Genomic DNA, 23524 nt, shown 5'->3' on the forward strand with positions numbered 1-23524 from the left:
TGAGAACCTGCCATGTCTCACATGATGACACTGTGGCATCGCAAAGCTCTCTGGTACAAGAACCCGTCGTGTCTGACATGGTGACATTGTGGCCACAGGCATCGCAAAGCTCTCCTGCACGAGAACCCGTCGTGTCTCACATGGTGACATCATGGCCACAGGCATCGCAAAGTTCTCCTGCACGAGAACCCGTCGTGTCTCACATGGTGACATTGTGGCCACAGGCATTGCAAAGCTCTTCTGCAGGAGAACTCGTTTGTGTCTGACATGGTGACATTGTGGCATCGCAAAGCTCTCTGGCACAAGAACCCATTGTGTCTGACACGGTGACATAGTGGCCAGGTGTCGCAAAGCTCTCTGGCATGAGAACCCGTTGTGTCTCACATGGTGACATCGTGGCATCGCAAAGCTCTCCAGCACAAGAACCTGCCATGTCTGACATGGTGACATCATGGCCAGGCATCGCAAAGCTCTCCAGCACGAGAATTCGCCATGTCTGACACGGTGACATAGTGGCCAGGCATCGCAAAGCTCTCTGACACGAGAACCCGTTGTGTCTCACATGGTGACACTGTGGCATCACAAAGCTCTCCGGCACGAGAACCCGCCGTGTCTCACATGGTGACATTGTGGCCACAGGCATCGCAAAGTTCTCCGGCACAAGAACCCGTCGTGTCTCACATGGTGACTTTGTGGCTACAAGCATCACAAAGCGCTCCTGCATGAGAACCCGTCGTGTCTGACACCAAAGCCAAATGTGTTTATTTCTGTAAACCTTGAACATACCCTTGACCTTGAACAACTTCTATGACCTACTGGTAGAAAAACAGGTAGTTTCAGACCAAAGACTGGACTAGACCACAAATCAAGGTCCCAAGTGATAAAAAAGACAAAACATGAAGACCCTTCCAGAGATGCCCAAAGCTCAGTTACTTGGGAGACAAGGAAGCTGGGGCCTGCCCCAGAGTGTGGTGAGGCAGGAGTGACCGTGACTCCAACTCAGGCTGGCCACCACCAAGAATCTAGCTGCAGGCACATCAGAGGACTTTGGAGCCTGTTCCCTCTCGCTTAGAAAAGCCACAGGTCTAGGCAAAGGAGCCGTCCACACACACACACACACACACACACACACACACACACACAGTCTGAGGCGTCCTGTGAGGGGGACCCCTGGTGGAAATCTGCATGACCCCGGCTGACAGCCCACCCAGGCCCAACTGCTCTCCGGCTGGGACCCCCAGGCAGTGGGGCTGGGGACCCCTGGGCCCGTGAGGCCTGTGGGTGGCAGCCTCAGTGTTGAATGAGCCCCTCCGACACGGGCAGGCACCACTGACGTGTTCTCTGGGTTTGTGCTGGGAACCACCCCATGGAAATCGCCAAGGCCCCGAGCACTCTCTCTCATTCCCATTCTCTCTGAAAGCAGGAAGAGTATCATACACAAAACACACTTAAACCATGAAGAGTTTGTTTAAACCCAAGGAAGCTTCTAAACCAGAGCAAGATGAATTCAGGTGGGGGTGCTCCTGGGTTCAACCGATGACGGACACCAGCGTCTCAGCCTACCTATTGCGTCTGAGCCCTGTGCTGGGGCCCTCGGGCACCAGGGAGGTCCCATGGCTTCTGATCCCACTCGGCCACCTCCTGCTGTCTGCCTGCGGCAGTGTCCAGCCTGTTGGGGCCGGTCTCCTCCTCTGCAGACACGGCTAACGGCACAACTCACCCCACATGGTTGGCTGAGGGTCCCATAAGATGATGAATCCTGAGTGCTCAGCAAGGTGCTGGCAGGCGGTAGGTGCTCATCAAAGAAGCCACTAATTACCCCTCAGAGGCCCCTGGAGCCCCAAAGGGGTGGGACGTGGTGGTGAGGTGTCCTGCCCCTTTTCTAAACATGAAAATGAGCTTGAGAAGTGGTTTCCGGTGCTGGAAATTCAGTTGTTAAAAACATTCTGGACCATGCCCTTCAGACACTCAGAAGTTCTCCGGGCTATTCGGAAAAATAAGAACTGATCCTAGTTGGTTCAGCACCGTCCTGAGACACACTGGGTCACATCTGTTTGATGAACTGTGGTGACAAGAGCGTGGCCACAGGGGTCAGGGGGCACCAGAGTGACCCAACTCCCTGCTGCTGATGACAAAGGCCTTCGTGCCCTGAGCGGATGAGAGGTTAAGAAGCAGGACCCAGACGCCAAGACAGCACTGCTCTGGGAACCTAACACTGGGAAAGGCAGCCAAGCCCACGGCCCCGCGGGGAGGAGGAGCGACCGGGGGAGGCGTGCACCAATGGCCCCGGTCTGCTGCAAACAGGCTGTGGCCAGCGCCATGGGGACAGGCCACCTGTGTGCAAGGACTTGCTGGGCAGACTCTGCAGGAACAAACAGATCAAACACGTTACGAATAAAGTGATTTGTATATAACTGGCAGGGGGGCAGGAGTTGGAGACTGAATTGCCCACTCAAATCATTACTTTTTAAAAAAACATTTCCTCGACGGACATTTCCAGCTCCACAAAAGAAAGTAATCAAATAGATGTTCCTCCTTAAGTCTTAAACCATGTGACGTTCAGATGATCTATGTGCAAATTAATAAGGTTGTGACATAATTTGATTAGGTGACAAAGCCGAGGGAGAGCTGACAAAGAACCAGACTGGCACCACTGACTTCTTAATGAAGTGGAGCTCTGGAAAAAATCTAGACAAATCACAGGTTGTCTGACCAGAAAACCCCTGACTATGGGCTGTCTACTTTAGAGTCAGGAGCTGAACCCTGAAAACCGAATGTGCGAAATTCTAACGATCAAAAAACCCACAGCGCGTCAGGCAGACATGATCATGTGCATTTCTTTTCCACGCTGCAAATCACCACAATCCCAGATTAGACCAGCCGGCCGGGCGCCTCCCTCCCGTCCACCTGGGCTGTGAGGTTGATCAGAAGTTTAGGCGCAGAGGTGCGGGCTCAGAAGGCAGCAGCAATCTCCAGTGTGTTCTGGAATCAGAAGTTGAGGTCCACATCTGATTAGTTTCCTTCATTTCATTAGACTTGGCTGAATGTGTGCCGGTGCCACTACAGCTTTGATTTCAGACTTCCTATGACAGGTTTGTTCACAGAAAACTCTGGCCACCAGGACGCCCGCTCCAACACCTTGCTTTCCTGCAGGACAGCGCCCCAGAGGTTTTTGTAGAGCTGCAAACAACACGTACACAGCAAGTGAAGACAAAGAAATAAGAAGGAAAAGATTCCTAGACAGCTGAGCGTGCAAATGCAACTCCTCAAAGTTTTTGTTAAAAACACAGGAAATTCGGCCAGGCGCGGTGGCTCATGCCCGTAATCCCAGCATTTTGGGAGGCCGAGGTAGGCAGAACACCTGAGGTCAGGAGTTTGAGACCAGCCTGACCAACATGGAAAAACCCCATCTCTGCTAAAAACAAATTCAAAATTAGCCAGGTGTGGTGGCACATGCCTGTAATCCCAGCTACTCAGGAGGCTGAGGCAGGAGAATCACTTGAACCTGGGAGGCGGAGTTTTCAATGAGCCAAGATTGCACCATTGCACTCCAGCTTGGGCAACAAGAGTGAAACTCCATCTCAAAACAAACAAACAAACAACAACAACAACAAAAAGGAAATTCTCTCACTTTTTAGAGAAATTTTAAAATGATTTAAATTTATATGAGCTTTTTTTTTTAGTAGAAAACAATTAGGAAAATTCAATTATAAAGTACCATAAAACACCCCCTCGCCCTCTTCTTTGGAAATTATCGGCTGGGTGAGGTGGCTTGTGCCTGTAATCTCAGCACTCTGGGAGGCTAAGGAGGGCAGATCACTTGAGCTCAGGAGCTAGAGACCAGCCTGGGCAACATGGAGAAACCCCATCTTTACAAAAAAAAAAATGCAAAAAATTAACTGGACATGGAGGAGTTCACCTGTAGTCCCAGCTACTTGGGAGGCTGAGGTGGGAGGACTGTTTGAGCCCAGGAGGTTGAGGCTACAGTGGGCCGAGATCGTGCCACTGCACCCCAGCCTGGGTGACAAAGTGAGATCCTATCTCAAAAAAAAAAAAAAAAAGGAAATGATTGTGGGCAGTAGACACCCTGTTTCCTAGTAATTGCAGCCACCACAGGATTCTGCAAGGCTGCATTGACGGCCGCTCTGAAATCTGCTCTCACACCCCAGGCAGCACAGGTGGCACATGGCCACCAGCAGCAGGACGCCCTCGCCTGGTGGCCCTTACTGGCTGACTCCTGGACCTGGGCCACCACACCCTGCTCCTCTTGTCCTGCCCCAGGCCAGCACTCCCCTACGGGATGTGCAGACTTCACTGCTCTCAGCCTAAGCAGCCTCACTGGGAAGATGGGGAGACGCTCCTGTCTTGGAGGAAGGCTGTACAAACAAAGGGCGAAGGGCGGCTAAGCAGACACTTCACCCGTGCAGGTGGGAAGGGGCAGCCCAGCCCATCTCCAGAGCCTGGGAGGTGGTCTATTTTGCATCCAGCTTATGTTGACCCTTTTATTTAGAAGAAACCCCTTTGCCTATACCCGCTAAATGCACTTAGCAACTCCTCCTCCCCACTCTGCTACTCTGGGCTCCAAAGACACAGATCCAGGCTGCTGCTCCACAGGGCCTAGGTTCCAGCTTAGGTTTCGCAGTTTGGAGCAGCAGGCTTGGTTTAAGGATGGTCTCAACTCCCCTACGGCTCTGTTTGTTCGTTTACAGTGAATTTCTTACCCGGTAGCTCCTGGTTAATACACCAGTTCCTTGCAACTGGGAGAAATGTGAAGGGGTGGCCTGCCCCTCCACACCTGTGGGTGCTTCTCCTTAGGTGGGACGAGATACTTGAGAAAAGGAAATAATACACAGAGACAAAGTATAGAGAAAGAAAAGCGGGGCCCAGGGGACCAGTGCTGTGTTTTCAGAGGACCCACACTGGCACCGGCCTCTGAGTTCCCTTAGTATTTATTGATAATTATCTTTACCATCTAAAAAATAAGGGAGTAGCTAGAAAATAGGATCATTGTAGGGAGGAAATCAGCACTAAGACATAAGAACAAAAATCCTTGTAACATGAATAAGTTTAAAGGAAAATGCTGTGCCTTGAGATGCATATGCAAACATCTCCATAAACCTTTTAGCAGTATTGCTCCAGCAAGCCCCACCTTATTCCTAAAGGGGGTTTTCTCCTTGCTCAGTAAACAAAGCACACAATGGGTTTTACCCGGAGATGTATCATTGCCCAGGGAGGGGCAGGAGACAAATGTTTTCTCTTTCTTGAGATTTAAGAGAATGGTGATGACCTTTAACCACAAGCAGCCTTTAGGCACTTGTTTAACAAATCACATTCTGCACAGCCCAAAATCCTTTTAACCTTAAGTCACCACAGCACATGTCTCTAGCAAGGACAAAGTTGGGGGTAGGGTCACAGATTAACAGCATCTCAAATACAGAACTAAATGGAGTCTCTTATGTCTACTTCCTTCTATATAGACACAGTAACAGGCTGATCTCTTTCTTTTCCCCACAGAAATGTACTTTCTTTTTTTTTTCTCTGAGATGAGGTCTCTATTGCCCAGGCTGGAGTGCAGTGGCACGATCATCACTGCTCACCACAGCCTCGACCTCCCCAAGCTCAGGGGATCCTCTCACCTCAGTTTTTGTAATTTTTATGGACAGGGTTTTGCTATGTTGCCTAGGCTGGTCTCAAACTCCCGCGCTCAAGGGATCCGCCCGCCTCAGCCTTCCAAAGAGCTAGGCTTACAGGTGTGAACCACCACGCTCAACCACGAGTGCACGTTTTATAAACCATCCTGCCAGCAACACCTCCAGTCGACTCTGGTTTTAACTGTGGAACCCAGAGCCAGAGGGGCCCCTCCATCATGGGCACGGTCTCTCCTCTCCTAGGTTGTTCCCTGCCTCTGCAGAGCAAGGCGCAGCGAGTGGATGCTCAAGGCTGCTCCTGTACGGGGCAGACAGTCCTGTGTGCTCGGGGGACCTCCATGGTGGGTCTGGCTCCACTGTCTCTTCGAATGCCTGTCTACCTGGTGAGCCCCTACCTCCTGGTGAGACTGCCTCTCCCAGGGAGGTCGGTAGGGCAAGTCCCCCTCCTACGTGCTGCCCCAGGACCCAAGGCTCCCCGCAAGTCTTCTCTCCCTACAGCAGGGCACAGTTTCTTCAAATCCTGGCTCCGCCACTCCCTGGCTGGGAAACCCACTGGGCTTCTCTGCATCTCAGTTCTCAGCAGCAGTGATCACCTGGGCTGTATGGGCTCAGGGGATGGTCAGTGGCCAGCCCCCCGACGCGGGACAGCAGGCCCTCCGCAGAGATGACCATCCTTGCCCCTCCTACTACTGGGAACTCTCACCTCCTGCCCTGCTCACCCGGCCCCTGGCACTACCTGCCTCTTGGCACACCTAGCCCAACCCAGGTGTAGCCTGGGCCATGCTGAGGCCAGGCACTGGGCCCTCCCTGGCTAAGCCAGTAAGGACTCATGCATGGACTTCAGCATTCCCTGAGGACTGAGGGATGGGGTCCTGCCCACTAAGGCTCAATCTCCATTTGAGCAGAGACCCAGGTGCTGGCAGATGCCTCAGCAGAAAGAACTCAGTCGTGGGGCCATGGGGCAGGGATGGGGTTAACCCCTCTGTGGCTCACAGCCGGGGGACCTCAGGGCACGGGACATAAGCACTGACACGCTGAGTCCCTCTAGCAGAAGATGGACACAGCCCTATAAGCAGTGGGGTGCTGGAGGGCACCCAGTGGACCTGTGAGCGTCGCCCCTTGAGGGCATCATCAGGTGGGAGGGAGACACAGGGTCAGTGATGAGGCCAGCAAGGGCCACACTGCAGTGCCTGGGGCACTGCCTCAGCTGGACGCCAGAGAAGGCCACTCCAAGGCAGCGACAGTCAGCTTATACTGAAAGAATGCAAGGCACTCCAGGCAGCCGGAGCAGCAGGCACAAGGCCCTGGGGTGGGCACGGGCCTGGCACAACAGATGGAGAGGCCAGTAAGGTTGGATCTGGTGGGCAGGAAGGGAGCGTGGGGTGAAGAGCCCTGGAGGGATGCAGTGGCTGCCTGGGGCTGGGGCGTGGCAGAGTCAAGGAGGCTGGTGGAGGCTCCCTCAGGGGAGCAGCCTGACTCCGTCTGCTTTGAAGAAATCATTATGGAACATGGCGGGCTGGGGAGCCACAGGGAGGCAGCTGGGGGAAAGTGGGACAGGGGCGAGTAACTCCAGTGACAGCCATGGATGGTCAGAGGGGACAGAGAGGCCTGGGGATTCCAGGACAGGGATGGGGGAGAGGCCTGCAGGGCCAGGAGCCTGCATGGTCAGATGCGGGTAAGACCTGGGACTGGGGAGCCAGTGGGGAGTGGGAAGAGGGCAGAGGCCACAGTGTGTGGACCTCCAACCTCTGCCTGTGCAGGCGGGCAGTGCCACCACCCCATCTCGAGAGGAAAAGGCAGGCAGGGGATGGGCAAACCCCCTGCAACCACAGAGCCAGCATGGCGACACACCAGGATGAGACCGTCCCGACTTGTTCTGGGCCCTCCCCACAGAAGCTCCCCCAAGTGTGACCATTTTCCAGAAGCCACCAGACCCCTGACCCACCGGAGCATCTCAGTTCCGCAGAAATGCCCATCGGCCCTTGGGGCACCCCTGCGAGGCCCTGTCCTCCCTTTACCTCGCCGTCGGCTCTGCCAATCGGTGAGTCCAGAACAAAGTCAGGAGGAGCGATCACGTCTACCAGGGCAACTGCGTCGTCTTTCAGCTGTTGGAAAACAAAGCCCAGACACTTGGCACCTCCCGGGAATTTCCATGGTGACCAAAGGGTAACAGCCCTGTCCGTGTTTGCTAGGACCCACTAGCAACGGGTAACCTGAGCGGCACGTGCGGCTCTGCTGCCAATGCACGATCTCTTCACTGGCCTGGATTCGAGTCCCTTGCTGTGTGCTGGAATGTTTTCACCATGCTGCTTTCACTCAGGACTTCCAGGGCTTGTTTCTTCCCAAAAAGGTAGAAAAGGCCCTTAAAAATGACGACCCTGCAGCTCGTGAATTAGCAGCTGCCTCCAGAGGCTCATTTCTAAGCCTTGGCTTATCTGGGCAACTGCTGTTCCAGTAAAGGAAAATATGTCCAGAAAACATGTAATAGAGAAGGCATTTATGAGCACTTGGAAAAGCCATAAGCATATGAAGCCTCCTCGGTTGGCAGTGGTTTTATTACTCTCCTATTCCACTGGACAAATTATTCTTCAATATGACACATGAAATTTATATGAGTGGATTCTCAAGAACTTTCTTAAAGTGCAAAAAAAAGGCCAGGCGCGGTGGCTCAAGCCTGTAATCCCAGCACTTTGGGAGGCCGAGGCAGGCGGATCACGAGGTCAGGAGATCGAGACCATCCTGGCTAACACGGTGAAACCCCGTGTCTACTAAAAATACAAAAAAATTAGCCGGGCGTGGTGGCGGGTGCCTGTAGTCCCAGCTACTCGGGAGGCTGAGGCAGGAGAATGACGTGAACCCAGGAGGCAGAGCTTGCAGTGAACTGAGATCGCATCACCACATTCCAGCCTGGGGGACAGAGCAAGACTCCATCTCAAAAAAAAAAAAAAAAAAAATTCTCCTCAAAATATTATGAAATGCCGTGGCTACACTGCATGGAACCCAGGAATGGGAGACACTGTTAATGATATGGATCAAAGGCAATCGGTCAGCACAGAGTAATAAAGGCCACAATGGAGGAACTGAATGCGCCTCGGCGCTTCAACGCTGTGCTCCGCAGGGTGTGGCCACCTGGTCCTGGTCCACATGCCTCAGCACGGAGGCTGCAGACAAACGCCGCTGCTCCCGGAGAGAAGCTCTTGGCAGAGCACAGGTGCTGAGCCCAACAAACATGTTCCGTAAGGGTCCAGGTAGGAGATGTTACCGGCTTTGCGGGCCATGGTCTCTGGCAACTGCCTGCTCTGCCGTGGAAGCACAAAGACACCCGCAGACGACACTCAGGTGAACAGCAGGACTGAGCTGAGTTTGCTGGCCCTGGCCTAGCAGATGGCTGGCACCCTCTCCACCTGGCTGACCGTGGCCTCCCCAAGAGAGTGGTGTGGACGGGCACACACAGAGTGGCACACAACAGTCAGCCAGCCTTGGCCATAGCCTCACTGGGAAATCAGCTGTGGCTTTTTTTCTGTTTTTTTGAGACAGGGCCTGGCTCTTGCGCAGGCTGGAGTGTGATGGTGCAATTACGGCTCACTGCAGCCTCAAACACGTGGGCTCAAGCCACCCTACCTCAGCCTCTTGAGTAGCTGGGACTACAGGTATGCGCCACCAGGCCTGGCTAATTTTTTAAAATTATTTTTTGTAGGTCGGGCATGGTGGCTCACACCTGTAATCCCAGCACTTTAGGAGGCCGAGGCGGGTGGATCAAAAGGTCAGGAGATCGAGACCATCCTGGCTAACACGGTGAAACCCCATCTCTATTAAAAATACAAAAAAATTAGCCAGGCGGGGTGGCAGGCGCCTATAATTGCAGCTGTTGGGGAGGCTGAGGCAAGAAAATGGCGTGAACCCGGCAGGTGGAGCTTGCAGTGAGCCGAGACTGCGCCACTGCACTCCAGCCTGGGTGACAGAGCGAGACTCCGTCTCAAAAAAAAAGAAAAAAAAATAATTTTTTGTAGAGATGAGGTGTCACTACGTTGCTCAGGCTGGTCTCGAACTCCTGGCCTCAAGTGATCCTCCTGCCTTGGCCTCCCAGAGTGCTGGGATTATAGGCGTGAGTCACCACACCCAGGCACTTTTTATAAACAACACCTCCCCACTATGCCCCCCTCTCTGCAAGGTTGCCCCTGTGCTTTCCTTGGCTCACCTGCATACTCCGAAGGCCTCCACAGGGTCAACACTGCCCCAGTCAGGTAATATTTGGCTCTTGGAGGAGCCAAGGAAAACCCCTTCCTGTGGCCGGTTCGATGTTAAGAGGAGTAAATGTGGCCACAAACATGTACCACAATTAGACACGCCGTTCTCCAGAACCGCAGGCTCAGGGAAGGGGTTTATACAGTGAATCCCGAGAGAGGCTCAGAGCCAGTCACAGGGACATCCCATTGGTCCCAGATCAAGTGTGAAAGCAGCGACAGGGGAGATGAAAGGCCACGTCTCCAGTCACTGGAGACACTGCGCTAAAATGCAGCAGTACGCGGTCCGGTTCCTACCAGCAAAAGTGGAGTGACATCTCCGTGCACACAGTGGCCCTGCACGCCACGGCAGCACCAGCACCAGCACCAGCACAAGTGGCTCCTCAAATTCAGTGCAATGAGAGGAAATCTGAGACCCTCACTCACACAGCCGCCTTCCCCGCACCCAGCATCTACCGTGCTAAACAGCACAGCAAGGGGGCTTCTGTCCCTGGATGGAAGAGAGCTGCCAGATCAGAACGTGGGGTTGGGGCCCTCTGATTTCCTGGGTGACATAGGTAAAAGGATATAGTAAACAAGGACACCGCCAGGAAACAAACTGGAGGCTGAGTCCCCTGAACGCTCAGAGAATTCTCAAAGTAGCTGCAAACGGTGTATGAGAGGGCCTTGGTGTGTGCAGATTTGGAGATACCCCGGCAGGTTTCTTTTGCAAAAATTTCTGATGTGGGCGTATTTTCTTGTAATCCTCCAGTTTTTACTAAACCCCGAACAAACATGAATGTTTGGGTTGCAAAGGCAGTGCGTGTCGGCTCTGGGTGACGCTAAGGGGGTGCGTGTCAGTCTGGGTGACGCTAAGGGGGTGCGTGTCGGTCTGGGTGACGTTAAGGGGGTGCGTGTCGGTCTGGGTGACGCTAGGTGGTGCCTGTCGGTCTGAGTGATGCCAAGGGGGTGCGTGTCGGTCTGGGTGATGCTAAGCTGGTGTGTGTCGGTCTGGGTGACGCTAAGGGGGTGCGTGTCAGTTCTGGGTAACGCTAAGGTGGTGCGTATTGGTCTGGGTGACGCTAAGGAGATGCGCGTCGGCTCCTCTGGGTGACACTAAGGCGGTGCGTGTCGGTCTGAGTGACACTAAGGTGGTGCATGCCGGTCTGGGTGACGCAAAGGCAGTGTGCGTTGGCTCCTCCGGGTGACACTAAGGTGGTGTGTGTCGTTCTGAGTGATGCTAAGGTGGTGCGTGTCGGTCTGGGTGATGGTAAGGGGGTGCACGTCAGCTCTGGGTGACGCTAAGGGAGGGAGTGCATGTCAGTCTGGGTGATGCTAAGGGAGTGCGTGTCAGTCTGGGTGATGCTAAGGTGGTGTGCGTCGGCTCCTCTGGGTGACGCTAAGGGGGTGCATGTCGGCCCTGGGCGGTTGTGTAACAAGAATGTAGAGAACACGGCAGCACCTACAGCTCACCTGGGAACACAGGGCCAGGACGGCGCTCTCCAACACTTCTCCCGCTTGCTCACCAGAGAAGTATCCGCCTGCAAGCATAGCCTCGGTCACGTGGGGGCTGGGTCCTCAGTTCAAAACCAACCCCGATGCCAACATGCCCTGAGTGCACTTTCCAAATTGGCCACACAGGAGGCCTGTTTTGGGTGAACACATCCGTGTCATTGCTGTCCCCAGTCCAGCTGTGACCCGAGGAACGTGCTGGCTCAGGGGCCAAGTTCTGACCCACTTTTCCCACTCAGGCATTGATGGTCTCTGGCCCGGGGCAACGAGGGAGGCAAGGTCCCAGGCTTGGAGGTGACGGGTGGCCGCTGGGCTCACACCTGCTGGGGCTCCGGGAGGCTGGGCGGGTTCCTCTCTTGGGAGGAAGCAAGGAAGGGGCTCCTGGGCAGAGCGAAGCAGGGGTGCATGGCAGGGGCACAGGGGTGAGGGGGTACCTGGGACCACCCAGGGGAGTGGGGAGGGGGGCGGTGGGCGCCTGCAGGGACTCAGAGGCTACAGGGAGACTTGGCCCTTGGTGTCGCCTTCAGCCGCTGTGGTTTCTGGTGGGGCCCTAAGAGGTCCAAGGCCATGGCCTTGTGCGTTTGGGAGCGCATCTGTGGTGGGATCTGCATTTGCTACGATTTTTGCTGGAGAGAACTGTGTCATCACTTAGGGTTTTTCTCAGGCAGCTTTTTCACAGCTGCCCTGTGCTCGCCCTCTCTGGCAGGCACTCGTGTACCTTCCTTGGTGCACCTGAGCACTGTCAAGGCCTTCACGGGGTCAGCACCACCCTCTAGGGGGTAAACACTGTCTCTTGGGGTGGGGAGGATCTTATTCTTATTCTTCACAAGCCCAGAGACGCAGGACATGAATGGATACGCGGTACATCCTAGTACCAAAGATGCATGGGTGCCATCCACTGGGAAGAACCACCTAAAAAGACTTGCTGGGGGCAACAACCAACAAAAGGCTGACAAACTTTGGTTTACCCCATTCCCACCAATCCTCCAGGAATCAGCCCCAGCACCCCGTCCTCCAGGAAGTCTTCCAGGGTTCCCAAGTCTAGACACTCCTGGCTCGTGTCTCTCTGTGCCTTATGGGACCTAGGGGGTGGGCTTCTGCTCCCTGCAGAGCCCGGCAGGCTGCCTGGCACGAGGGGGCCTTCTGGAAGCGCTCTCTGAACCGAACCCCAAGTGAAAGGAAAATTGGGTCTCTCGGCACCACCCTGATGCTGTTCTGCCCCATATGCCTCTCATGATGGAAGTGGGCTCCCCATCTGTCCACAGCACCCTCCGCCATGCTCAGTAAGTCCTGTGGAAGGAGGACAATGGTGCAGGAAGCAGCTTCCTAGATACAACAGCGGGGCCCTGACTCTGGGTGGACAGCAAGCCCGCAGTCAGAAGCCTCACCTCGGTAGAGCAGGGCTGCATGGCGGCTCAGGGACCACAGGGCGTACAGAGCACTGAGCCGCCCCAGCACGGCCCGCAGCGAGGGCGGCACGCAGGGCTGGTGCACGTGCTCGTGGAATCTCTGCACCACGGTGAGCTCCAGGAAGGCCAGCGCCAAGGGACGGCCGTGGGACACCTGGAATACAGGATGGCACCATAAGGACCATGAAGGTCCCAGCCCCGCCCAGATTCCCGGTGGAGGAAGTTCTCAGGAAACACGAACGCGGGTCTGCATTCCCGTGCAAGTTCTAGGACAGTAACATAAGGTGAGGCAGCACACAGACGCCGTGCAGCATAAAACATGTTTCTAGAACACAATGGGAAAGGCCTATGTGAAGATGGAGCTGGGAGTGCTCTGGCTCCACCAACGCCCTCCAAGGCCTCAATCTCAGCTCAGCTCCCGTCTGGGACAGGGAGAGGCACGGTCATTGCACATGGGGCCTGGGGCAGGCCTCGGGATGCTCTGCGGCTACAGTGTGGGCGCCCACCAGGAGGCCCCCGACGGCCCAGGACCTGGCTTCTTCCACACGGGAAGACACGGAGGAGCTGGAGAAGGGGCTGGTCAAGCTCCTCCCTGAGCTCAGAATTGACTTCGCTTCTCCAAAGGAATTGCCAACCCCTCCTCCAAAGCCTCCAAAGCAGGCGTCTCTCCTTTCTCCCCATGCTGTACGTCCCCCGCAGGCTCTGCTGCTCCCATCTTTATGTCCATGAGTGCCCAATGTTTAGCTCCCACTTATACGTGCGAACATGCAGCATTCGGTTTTCTGTTGCTGCGTTAGTTTGCTGAGGATAATGGCCTGCAGCTGCATCCATGTTGCTGCAAAAGCCATGACTGTTGGTAGTGATGGCTGCACGGTATCCCGTGGTGTCTATGTACCCCGTTTTCTTTATCCAGTCCACTGCTGTGGGGCACCCGGGTTGATTCCAGTTTTGCTATTGTGAATAGCGCTGCGATGGACATACAGGTGCATGTGTCCGGCTGGCAGGATGATTGCTTTTCTTTGCGGTATATACCCAGTAATGGGATCGCTGGGTTGAGCAGAAGGGCAACTCTTAGCTCTCTGAGAAATCGCCAAGCTGCCCTCCACAGTGGCTGAACTAATCTGCGTTCCCGCCAACTGTGGATCTGTGTCACTTTTCTCCATAGCCTTGCCAGCATCTGCTATAATATCAAAAACATTTGCTGATAATCAGCTTCACTTATTAGCCTTTCTTTCCCTGTCTCCCATTTATCATCTCACCAGATATTTTAAATTAGGAAAACAATACATATATTGCTTGACTTGTTAGGATGAGCAGGTGCCATTTTTAAAATTAAAAAAAATCCAGCCAAGTGATGAAATACAGGCTATGGGGGATCGACTGCTGCAGGAGGACCCGGCTGCATGCCTGGCCTGTGATGCTGCCCCAAATCTTCCCAGAACACAGCAGGGCGAAGCACACGGCAGCAAGGTCTCCAGTCACAAAGCCAGTGTCCTCCAGGGCCCTGTTGGGATTAGGAGCCTCGGGAAAACAGAAACCGGGAGAAGCTGCTTTCCCGCTCTGCTTCGTGCCAGCCTGATTGGTCCCATCCCAAGACCCCTGCTGGGTCCTGCACACTCATGAGTGGGCCATCCCACTCTTGAGTATGCCACTCAGAAGAGTGCCAGGAAGGCCTGTCCTGCTCCCTGCTGTCTGAGCATGGAGTGTGCCAGCCCGGGGCCTTGGGGCTTCCTGCCCTCTCCTGATCTCACACATGCTATAGCTCTGGGCCTTGGTTTTGGCGGGATCTGGACTTGCACTGGGGCCGTGGGGACTGCATGACAGACCCCAGCTAGGACTAGCACCCAGATTTCCCAGAGCCCTGCCAAGTGAGGTGGGGCAGCCCTCAGGCTCCCACCCGAGGCCTCTGGCAGGAGGCTGATAATACAGGCCTGTGGGGGAGCTGCCAGGCGTGGTGCTGCAGCTCCAGGCCTCAGCCCCTCCTCCTTTCACCTTCCATGAAACAAGCGGGCGATGGCACCTGCACCCCCGCAAGCTGCTCCTGCGTCCACGAGAACGCGGCAATTCCATTGAATCCTGCCCACACCCCAAAACATGCTCCCACACCACAAGGGCCTCTCCTCTCGCCATGGGTCCTCTGCGAACTCCAATCCCAGCCAATCCCAGCAGGGCCCGGGCACAGAGAGGCGGGCCTCAGAACCGAATCAGAGTCCGAGCCCCGTGCCCCGCACCACTATCCCCCTCACCTGCAGTCGCCACGCCGCTTCAGTGTGTTTTTCCATGAAAGTGACACAGCGTGATACAGCGATGGCACAGGCCAGACAGGCCGCGGGGGCCAGAAAGACAGCCTCCTCTGGAACCTTACTGCTGTCAAATAATACATCCCGAGTGCCAGTGAGTTTTGAAACAGAGTCACTCGGCTCTGCAGCTGCACAAGAGAGCAAAAGGCATCATGGCTCCAAGCCTCAGTGCTGTCTCCCGTGTGGTGCTGCTGGGGTCAGGGCAGCCCTCTCATAGGAAGCGCCTGCGATGGCAGCTCTATTGTGCTCGACAGCATCTCAGTCCCCAGGATTTGCCCGCATGACACTGCGCTGTTGTTCCAGGAAAGGTCCACATAAGGCCAGCAGTCACCGGGGGGACACAGGCTCCGAGGATGGGCTCCCTAAACAGTGTCTGCCATGGCAACCAGCAGAGCCGACCACAACATTAACCAAGGTGGGCTGGGGCCCAGGAAGCATCCCACGCGGTATGAACTCTGCAGACCCGGGGGGACAGTAATGCCTCAGGTGCAGTCCCTCCCCCATGGCCAAAGTGTCCCCATAGCTACGGTTAGGGCTGGCGCACCCCACCCAAGAGTGCTCACGGCACCCACAGACACATCTGGGAGTCCCCCAGACAGGGCAGGGGCTGGACTGTGCTCTACGGGGATCTTCTGGACCACCTCAGCTGCCCTTCCAGAGCTGCCAAACTGTCCCCAGCTAGGATTGGGACAGGCACTTCTCAGGCTCGATGCAGCTATGGTCAGCTGTCCCTTTACAGCAGTAAACCCAGACACCCAGGAAATCTTCAGCACAGGAGAGAGGGGAGGGTCTCAGTCTGGTACACTCTGATTTCTGAAGTACATTTTAAGAGGCAATGGATACTTTAGGCAAAAAAACAAACCCCAAATGGTCCAAATTCAGACAGCAGCCACGCAGCCTGGGGAAAGGGCTGGGGTCTGTGACAGCTGGCCCAGGTGCAATCCTGGCCCCGGTACAGGCGAGCTGGGGGACCTTGGATATTTCGCTTGGCCTCAACTTCCTTCACTCCCAAAGTAGACAACATGAAACGACCCAGGTACAGAATCCAGCATGTGGCTCAGGGAGAACAAATGTCCTTGTCCTTGTCCTTGTCCACCTTCTGATGTGCAAATCCCTGAAGGGAACCTGGACCCCTTGTGACAGGGGTTGATCCCAGGCTGGAGGCAGGCTGCAGGGACGCCACCACCCACCTTTTTATTCCCAGGCTGGAGGCAGGCTGCGGGGACGCCACCACCCATCCTTTTAGTCCCGGGCTCAAGGCAGGGTGCGGGGACGCCACCACCCATCTTTTATATCTACTGGCTGTTGAACATGTGAAGGTGTCACTCAGCCGAAAAATGAGAGATGCATTTTTAAAGACCTTTCTGCGCATGCCTGGCTTACGGTGGGTAAATGGTAGATAGCGGTTATTGGCAAGAGCCAGAAAATGTTTAAAAGTTAATAAATTTTCCCCACCAGGTCAAAGAGTAAGCACACTTTTAACACAAATGGCCAGTAACCTTCTCAAAGGACACAGCCGTCACCCTCTCCACGAACGGTGCTGGTGCCCGAGCCCAGCCTGATGCCTGTGGAAATATGGCTTTGACCTGCAGCTCGTGGCCCTGGCTCCAGGTCAGCGGCTGCTAGGGCTGCTTTCTGACCAGGCAGGCATCTATCTGAAGGAATTCCTTCCTTCCTAGGGGTGTTCTCTGTCAGCGACATGCCGTGGGCTTCCCCAGTCTGCTGTGTGGCTTCTGATTTTGTTCAGAGCATCTTTTGCAATGCAGAAATGCTGAACCTTTATGCAGCCAAATCCGATGGTTTTACTTTTTAACAGCTTCCGGCTCCCATCTTCCTGAAAAGGCTGGTCTAGGCTGAGGCTTTCTTCTCATGCCGTATTGCAGGGGAAGGGGCTGCATTTCCCATGGGCCCCTTAGCATCCAGCCCAGGCCCCAAGGGCTCTCAGCTATCACAAACATCCCCCGCTCTCGAAAGCTCTGCGACCCAGAACAGGTCTGGAACACGAAGCCCCACCCTGGCAACTGGTTTCCCTCCAAGGCCTTGTGGCTGGTGTCTGTGGGTGTCTGTCAGCTCCACAGCTCGGCCCAGGGTCACCGTCTCAGCCAGACTCAGAACCCAGGACCCCTCTTGGCCTCTGCCGCAGGACTCCCTGAAATTCTGTTACCAAGTTCTCGAAGGAAAAGCTGAAGGTGAGTGTTTCTCAGCAGCCGAGCCACGCACTTGGGGTGTTGTGGGGTCACACATGCCGCATCCCCAGCATAGGCCGGGGCTGGAAGGGGGTGCTAAGGACCTACCAGGCAGTTCTAAGCGACACAGGTGTTGTTAGGAACGGGGTCCTTTTGTGCCCTCCGTCTCTGGGGGTCTTATTTCACAACTCATTGGAGAATCTCCATTCCATTAAAAAAATTCTTTTTTTCTTTTCTGAGACAGGGTCTTGTTCTGTTGCCCATGCTAGAGTGCAGTGATGTGATCGCGGCCCACTGCAGCCTCAACCTCCTGGGCTCAAGCGATCTTCCTGCCTCAGCCTGCCTAATGTGCTGGCATTACAGACGTGAGCCAGTGCAGCAGCCTATTCCACCTTAACACAAGGATGTGGCCTGCAGAGGAGGGAGCGGTGGAAGCTGACAGGCATCCATTGGTTTCTGAATGACCCAACCTGCCGTGTTATCAGCCAGGGTGGGTACAGAAGGCAGCCTGTTCTGGAAGGGTCACTTCAAGCCTCCTATTTTTGGTCACTATGGGCCTAAACTACGAGTTTTACTGACCCTGGCCACCTGCTGACTTCTTTTCAGCTATAAATTCAATCTGGATTTCTTTTTTTCTTTTTTTTTTTTTTGAGATGGAATCTTGCTCTGTCACCAAGGCTGGAGTGCAGTGGTGCGATCTCAGCCCACTGCAACCTCTGCCTCCCAGGTTTAAGCAGTTCTCCTGTCTCAGCCTCCCGAGTAGCTAGGACTACAGGCGCCCGCCACCACGCCCGGCTGGTTTTTCATATTTTTAGTAGACACCGGATTCACTGTATTAGCCAGGATGGTCTCCATCTCCTGACCTTGTGATCCACCTGTCTTGGCCTCCAAAAATGCTGGGATTACAGGCATGAGCCACCGCGCCTGGTCCAATCCGGGTCTCTTTGAGCTCGGCAGGAGCCCATCCTTCCTACCTTCTCTCCTCATCTCAGGGCAGGTGTGTGCAGCAGGTTCTAGAGCTGCTGGCCTGAGGGGCGGGGCTGCCCCCAGCAGCAGGCTGTGGGGTGCCAGGCCTTCCCAGAGACAGGCAGACGTGGACCTGGGTCCCCACAGCGGCTTCATTATTGAAGCTGACCCATAACCTCATGAACTGACACTAGGGAGAAGGGGCGACAGCAGCTCTCTCCGTATCCATGGCCTCCCTGCACGACACTCATGGCTTGAGATTCCCCATAGCTATGGTTACGGTTGGCATACTCCACCAAGAGTGCTCAAGGCACCCACTGACACATCCAGGAGCCCCACTGCCCCCAACAGCTGCCCCCTAGACAGGGGAGGGGCTGGGCTCTGCTCTAGGGCAGACAGCCGGGACAGGGCTGGAATCACACGTAACCAGATTCCTGGCATGACAGGGCGTTTTATAACAGGCTGTTTTTTCCCTGTGGCTTCCCAGAACACGAAAGACAGCCCTGTCCAGGTGTGAGACCCAAAGCACTTTCCAAGGCCAATGACGACCCACTCACCATTGCCACCCCAGCCCCTCGGGAAGGCAAGAGCAATTTGTGGAAAACCAAGCAGGGTGCTGGCGTCACTCCCGTGAGTCAGGAGGGAGCACTCTGAGTGTCCACAGTGGTGTCCCTGCCCTTCTGTGCATCCAAGGCTCTCACAACCCAGCGCTTCACTGCTCCGGGTTACGGGCTGGGAACCGTCAGGAATGGTAAATGCAACATCCATGACCTCCCCAGCCCAGCAAGACAGGTGCCGCCATCCCTGTGTTACAGAGGACTTGAGCAAGCAGCAAAGTCATCAAGTCATCTGCCCAAGGTCACGGGACCTCGGGGTCTGGGGCCTGAACTGCCAGGGACACAACGGCTGGGGAATTAAGAGCAAATAATACAAAAGGGAATTGTGAAAACAAATACCTACCTGACAGTTATTCCTTGCTTCAAAGTCACTGCTTCCTGATCTTTTCTCTTGGTTTAACTTTTGATAAGTCTCTCGGAGCAGGTAGCAAACCAGCCACTTGTATGCTGCCAGGGCGACTTTGGAACGAGAAACAGAAGGAGAAAAAGTAACAATAGAGAACCCAGTATTTGTCACGACTCACCCCCAGGGACAAGGCACTGCCAGCATCCTGCAGGTATGGCGTCGTCTTCGTGACGAGCAGGTGTATGGGGTGGGTCTGATTTTATAGGTAGGGAAACTGAGGCACAGGGACGGTACCTGCCCAGGGCCCCTCTGGCTGGAGGCACTTCCTGGCTCAGCCTGGGGCTGTCCTGAGTTCTACACTGTTCCAGCAGCCTGGAGGCCACAGGAACACGGTGCTGCCACTAGAGCGGACCCTCGAGTGCGACGGCCACACGTTCTCGCACGCACCGGGCTCGGTCTGTGTGAAGCGTGGTGCTGTTCCCGCAGCATCGGCCAGGACTGCATGGGCAGCAGGACAATTGCCCGGCGGTGGTGCCCAGTGGCGAGAGGAAGGGGTGCTTCCATCCACCTCCCCCTGCCTGGCCCTTGGACCTCACTGCCTGCTGGAGCTGTGGAACTGGGGACTGACACCGTGGGGGAGGGGGTATCTGAGGTCTCGTACCCTGGGGGGCCTCTCCAAGGTTCAAAAGGGCAGGAGGGAGCAGATGCGGCAGACAGGGAGGCCCCGGGGTGGGGTGTCAGGCAGGACAGCTGGAGCCCCCATCTTCATCCTCCCCTTCCCCCGGCAGTGGTGCCCACATCTGCAGGGCCCCCTACAGCGTGGCCAGAGCTGGCCTCCCACAGTACTCCCTATGGACCAGGTATGGTCCTGAGACCCCACCAGGCTGTACTGCTACTACTCTGCTGATGAGGACATGGGCCCAGGCACATGGCCAGCATGTAGGGGAGAGGTGCGGACCAGCCACACATGGAGGCCACACTCGCATCCACTCCCTGCCCAGGCACAGAGGGCCTGGCGCCCGGACGCGAGGCGCCTCCAGGCTGCAGGCGGCCTTCTGCCTGGCAGCCGGTCTTGCTCAGAGATCCCAGGCAGGAGAATGGGGCCAGCCATGCTGAGTCTGAGCCCAAAGGCTGAACTCAGGGGGCCTTGGGATTTCCTTCTATGTCACACAGCCCAGGTCACCGGGAAGAAAACACCCAACACTGCAGTTCCTGCCACAGCACACCCGACTGCTTTCGGCTGTTACGTCCATTCACCCTCACAGCATAACTGAGAAGCCCGTCACAAACCAGAGCGGGCCGTTCCCCAGGCTCAGACATCAGGCGGGTTGCTGGAGATCTCAGCTCCCCAGCAGGAAGGAAAGGAGGGTGCCGCTGACCCCGCAGGCGGGGTGCAGGCAGCGTTGGGCAGAGGTTTCCTCCATACAGGCATCTTCAGGGAGCCAAGGCTCCCCTTGCCAAGTCCTGCCAGGCATGAGGCGTTGAATGGTGGCCCCAACTGACTCCCACAGCTGTGAATGTGACCTTTGTTGGGAAGAGGGTCTTTGCAGATGTCATGAAGTTGAGGTATTGAGGGAGGTCATCAGAGACTCCTGGACTAGGGTGGACTCTAAATCCAATGACACGTGTCCTTACAAGACGCACAGGCGGCAAAGTCACAGAGGAGGCAAAGGCCAGCATGATGCAGCCACAGCCAAGGACTCCTGGAGCTGCCAGGAGCCTGGGCAGGAGGAGCCCTCCCCACAAGAGGGAGCGGGGCAGCCCTGCCCCATCCTGCCTTGGGGTTTCCGCCTCTGCAGGGAAAGAGTCACTGTCTGCTATCTTTGGTGCCGAGGCCGTGGCCCTCTGCTGCTGGCAGGCTGCCCAAGGCTCATCCTTGAGCCTCACATGCTACCCTTCAGGACATTACAGGAAACTTCAGGTCCATTTTGCAACCAATGCTGAGGGGAGGCCCTCATGACCACCGCCTGTTCCTAAAGGCTCTGCCACATCCCAAGCTCTCCCTAGCAGGGCAGATGGTCACGAACAGCAAGGAAAGGTGGACGCTGTGCAGTTGTGCTTTCCATGACTTATTTACACAGCAACAAAACCAAGGAAACGGTCTGGCCAGAAACCGCTTGTGCAAATTCCTTCTGACCACACCAGAGGCCCCCGTGTCCCACCACGCATCAGCCATAGCTGGGCTTCCCTCCCAGCCTGTCCTGGCCGTTCCCAAACACTGCCCTGGGAGGGGTCCCTCTGTGGTGGACACTTCACGGCAGTTACCCGAGTTTTCCAATCTATCTCTGCAACCAGAATTAACCCATGAGGCTTCACATCGACGGCCAGTGAGACTGTGCTGTGGGCTGCAAGTGAGACGAACGCTTGAGAAATGAGTTATGTTTGCACCGTGTTCTTCCTTACACTCTGCTTTTGGTTCTTGGTTTTTCATTAAAAAATAAAGTATGTCAGTCTGATGTGTTCACATGCAGGGGAGAAGATCCCCCCAAAAGCAGATGAAAGCAAACGAAAGGCGGGTGCCATGTGTGTCATTTCCAGAGTTAATCTGGAAGCGAAACAGTATCACTGAAACAAAGTACGTGGAAAACCAGCACTGAAGGGCAGCGAATTCTCTTGCTTGGAATATGGCTGCTGGCGGCCGGAGGACACACCCAGCGTCAACAACCTCTGTCCTCAAGACTCTCCCAGAATCCTGGGTCACCACAGCCTTTCCATGTGCCACACACCAGACGAACTCGCGAAGGTGCCCCCAGCTGCCCTGTGCACCCAATGACCGCCCCTCGACCTGCGCCCCTCCCCAGCTGGGACTCTGTCCTTGACCCCATGGAGAGCTCTTCACATGCACTGCCTGCCTTTCGGGTCTCGGTTTCCTCTCCTGTCTCTGCGTCCAGTCCCCTCTGCGTCAGCATCAGAGCACTCCTAACTCGGATTCTGACCCAGGCAAGCCCTGGAAAGTAAGGCCTGGACGGCGGCCCCAACTCCTCAGCCAGATCACGGGCCCGGGTCTGACCATGCCCACCGCTCTGGTGCTCCTGAACGGCCGGTGCTCCCCAAAAGCACAACGCGCAGACCCTCCAGGACACCCTCAGCTGCCGGCTTTGTGGGAAACATTCCTTGACCCACCAAGGCAGACCTCACCTGCACCTGTGTCTGTTGTTTCCAATGAAGTGTTCAGGACAGTGGCCCCCCAACACACAGCAGCCACCCACCGAGGCCACCATGGGCTGGCACCTGCCAGGCAGCACGAGGTGACCGCATTCCCTCTCCACTGTCTTGCAGAAGGAAAACAGGGTCAGAGAGATTAAAGTCTAGCTCAAGGTCACAGCGGGGGGCAGTGCTGACCCAAGAGCCTGTGCTCCCATCCTCTGGGAACATCGTCTGCACCATGAACCCCACTGCTCACCTCACATGACCTCACCATGCACTCCACGTGACTTCACCGCTCACCCCACGTGACCCCACTGCTCACCCGTGACCCCACTGCTCACCTCACATGACCTCACCATGCACTCCACGTGACCTCACCGCTCAACCGTGACCCCACTGCTCACCTCATATGACCGCATTGTGCACTCCGCGTGACCGCACCACTCACCCCATGTGACTCTACCACTCACACATGGCCCCATGTCACCTCTGGCCCACATTCTGTGACCTTGCGGTACACACATACAGTGTCCAGGTAGTGAGCACTGCAACTGCTTACTACGAATGCACACCAGCCAGCTAAAGGAGAACAGGGCCCGTCTCAGGAAGCAACAGCACAGGCCCCGAGGCACAGGGCTGTGACACTCAGCTCAGCACACGTGTCTGTGCAAAAATCAGAGGAACTCAAAAGAAAACCCGGCCTTCCCTACCCAAGTCAGAATAGGAACCCCTGAAGGACCAGCCACTGGCTTGGCAAACCCTCCACCCTTACTCACAGGCGAGTGCAACCCTGGACGAGGCCTGTGTCTCTTCAATCCTGCAGAGCCTGAGGGCCCCACATCACTTACACAGCTTTTACCAAAGATCCACATGACGCAGGCTGCAGTTAGCCCTGAGCCCTGGGATCTGTGACCAAATGCCCTTGAGACGATGGGGCTGGCAGAATCCACAAGCTTCCCTGCAGCGTGAGGGATGATGGTGATCTGGCTCCCACACCACTTTCCATAAGTTAAAGTCATTTGCCTTTGTTACTCTGGAAAATGTTTTCACTTTGTTGCATCTTGTAAACGTTAGGGCAGTTGCAGGAAAAGCAGATGACTTTGGTGTCTCTCCCGATGATGGAGAGACTGTAAAATTGCTTTTGCTTTCACAGTCTCAGGGGAAGGGGAG

At 55.5% G+C, this 23524-nt stretch overlaps 1 protein-coding gene across 5 annotated transcripts in view; it reads right to left on the reverse strand.

The window, feature by feature from the left end:
* Positions 1-2388: 2388 nt before the first annotated feature.
* ACOX3 (acyl-CoA oxidase 3, pristanoyl) overlaps positions 2389-23524 on the reverse strand; it is a 64496-nt gene continuing 43360 nt past the window's right edge. For 2 of the 5 annotated variants that reach the window (XM_023206832.1, XM_023206833.1), the window contains exons 14-17: positions 19205-19320; positions 12772-12946; positions 11345-11412; positions 5649-7753 (exon numbers count right to left, since the gene is read on the reverse strand). In XM_023206832.1, the coding sequence (XP_023062600.1) occupies positions 7238-7753; positions 11345-11412; positions 12772-12946; positions 19205-19320 (875 nt within the window). In that variant the 3' untranslated portion in view covers positions 5649-7237. Of the gene's footprint in view, positions 3181-5648; positions 7754-11344; positions 11413-12771; positions 12947-13098; positions 13973-19204; positions 19321-23524 lie in introns of those variants that run through there. The other 3 variants (XM_023206837.1, XM_023206831.2, XM_023206838.1) reach the window with 3 other exon arrangements.

This window comes from Piliocolobus tephrosceles, chromosome 3, assembly GCF_002776525.5.
Source record: "Piliocolobus tephrosceles isolate RC106 chromosome 3, ASM277652v3, whole genome shotgun sequence".
In the NCBI taxonomy this organism is placed as follows: domain Eukaryota; kingdom Metazoa; phylum Chordata; class Mammalia; order Primates; family Cercopithecidae; genus Piliocolobus; species Piliocolobus tephrosceles.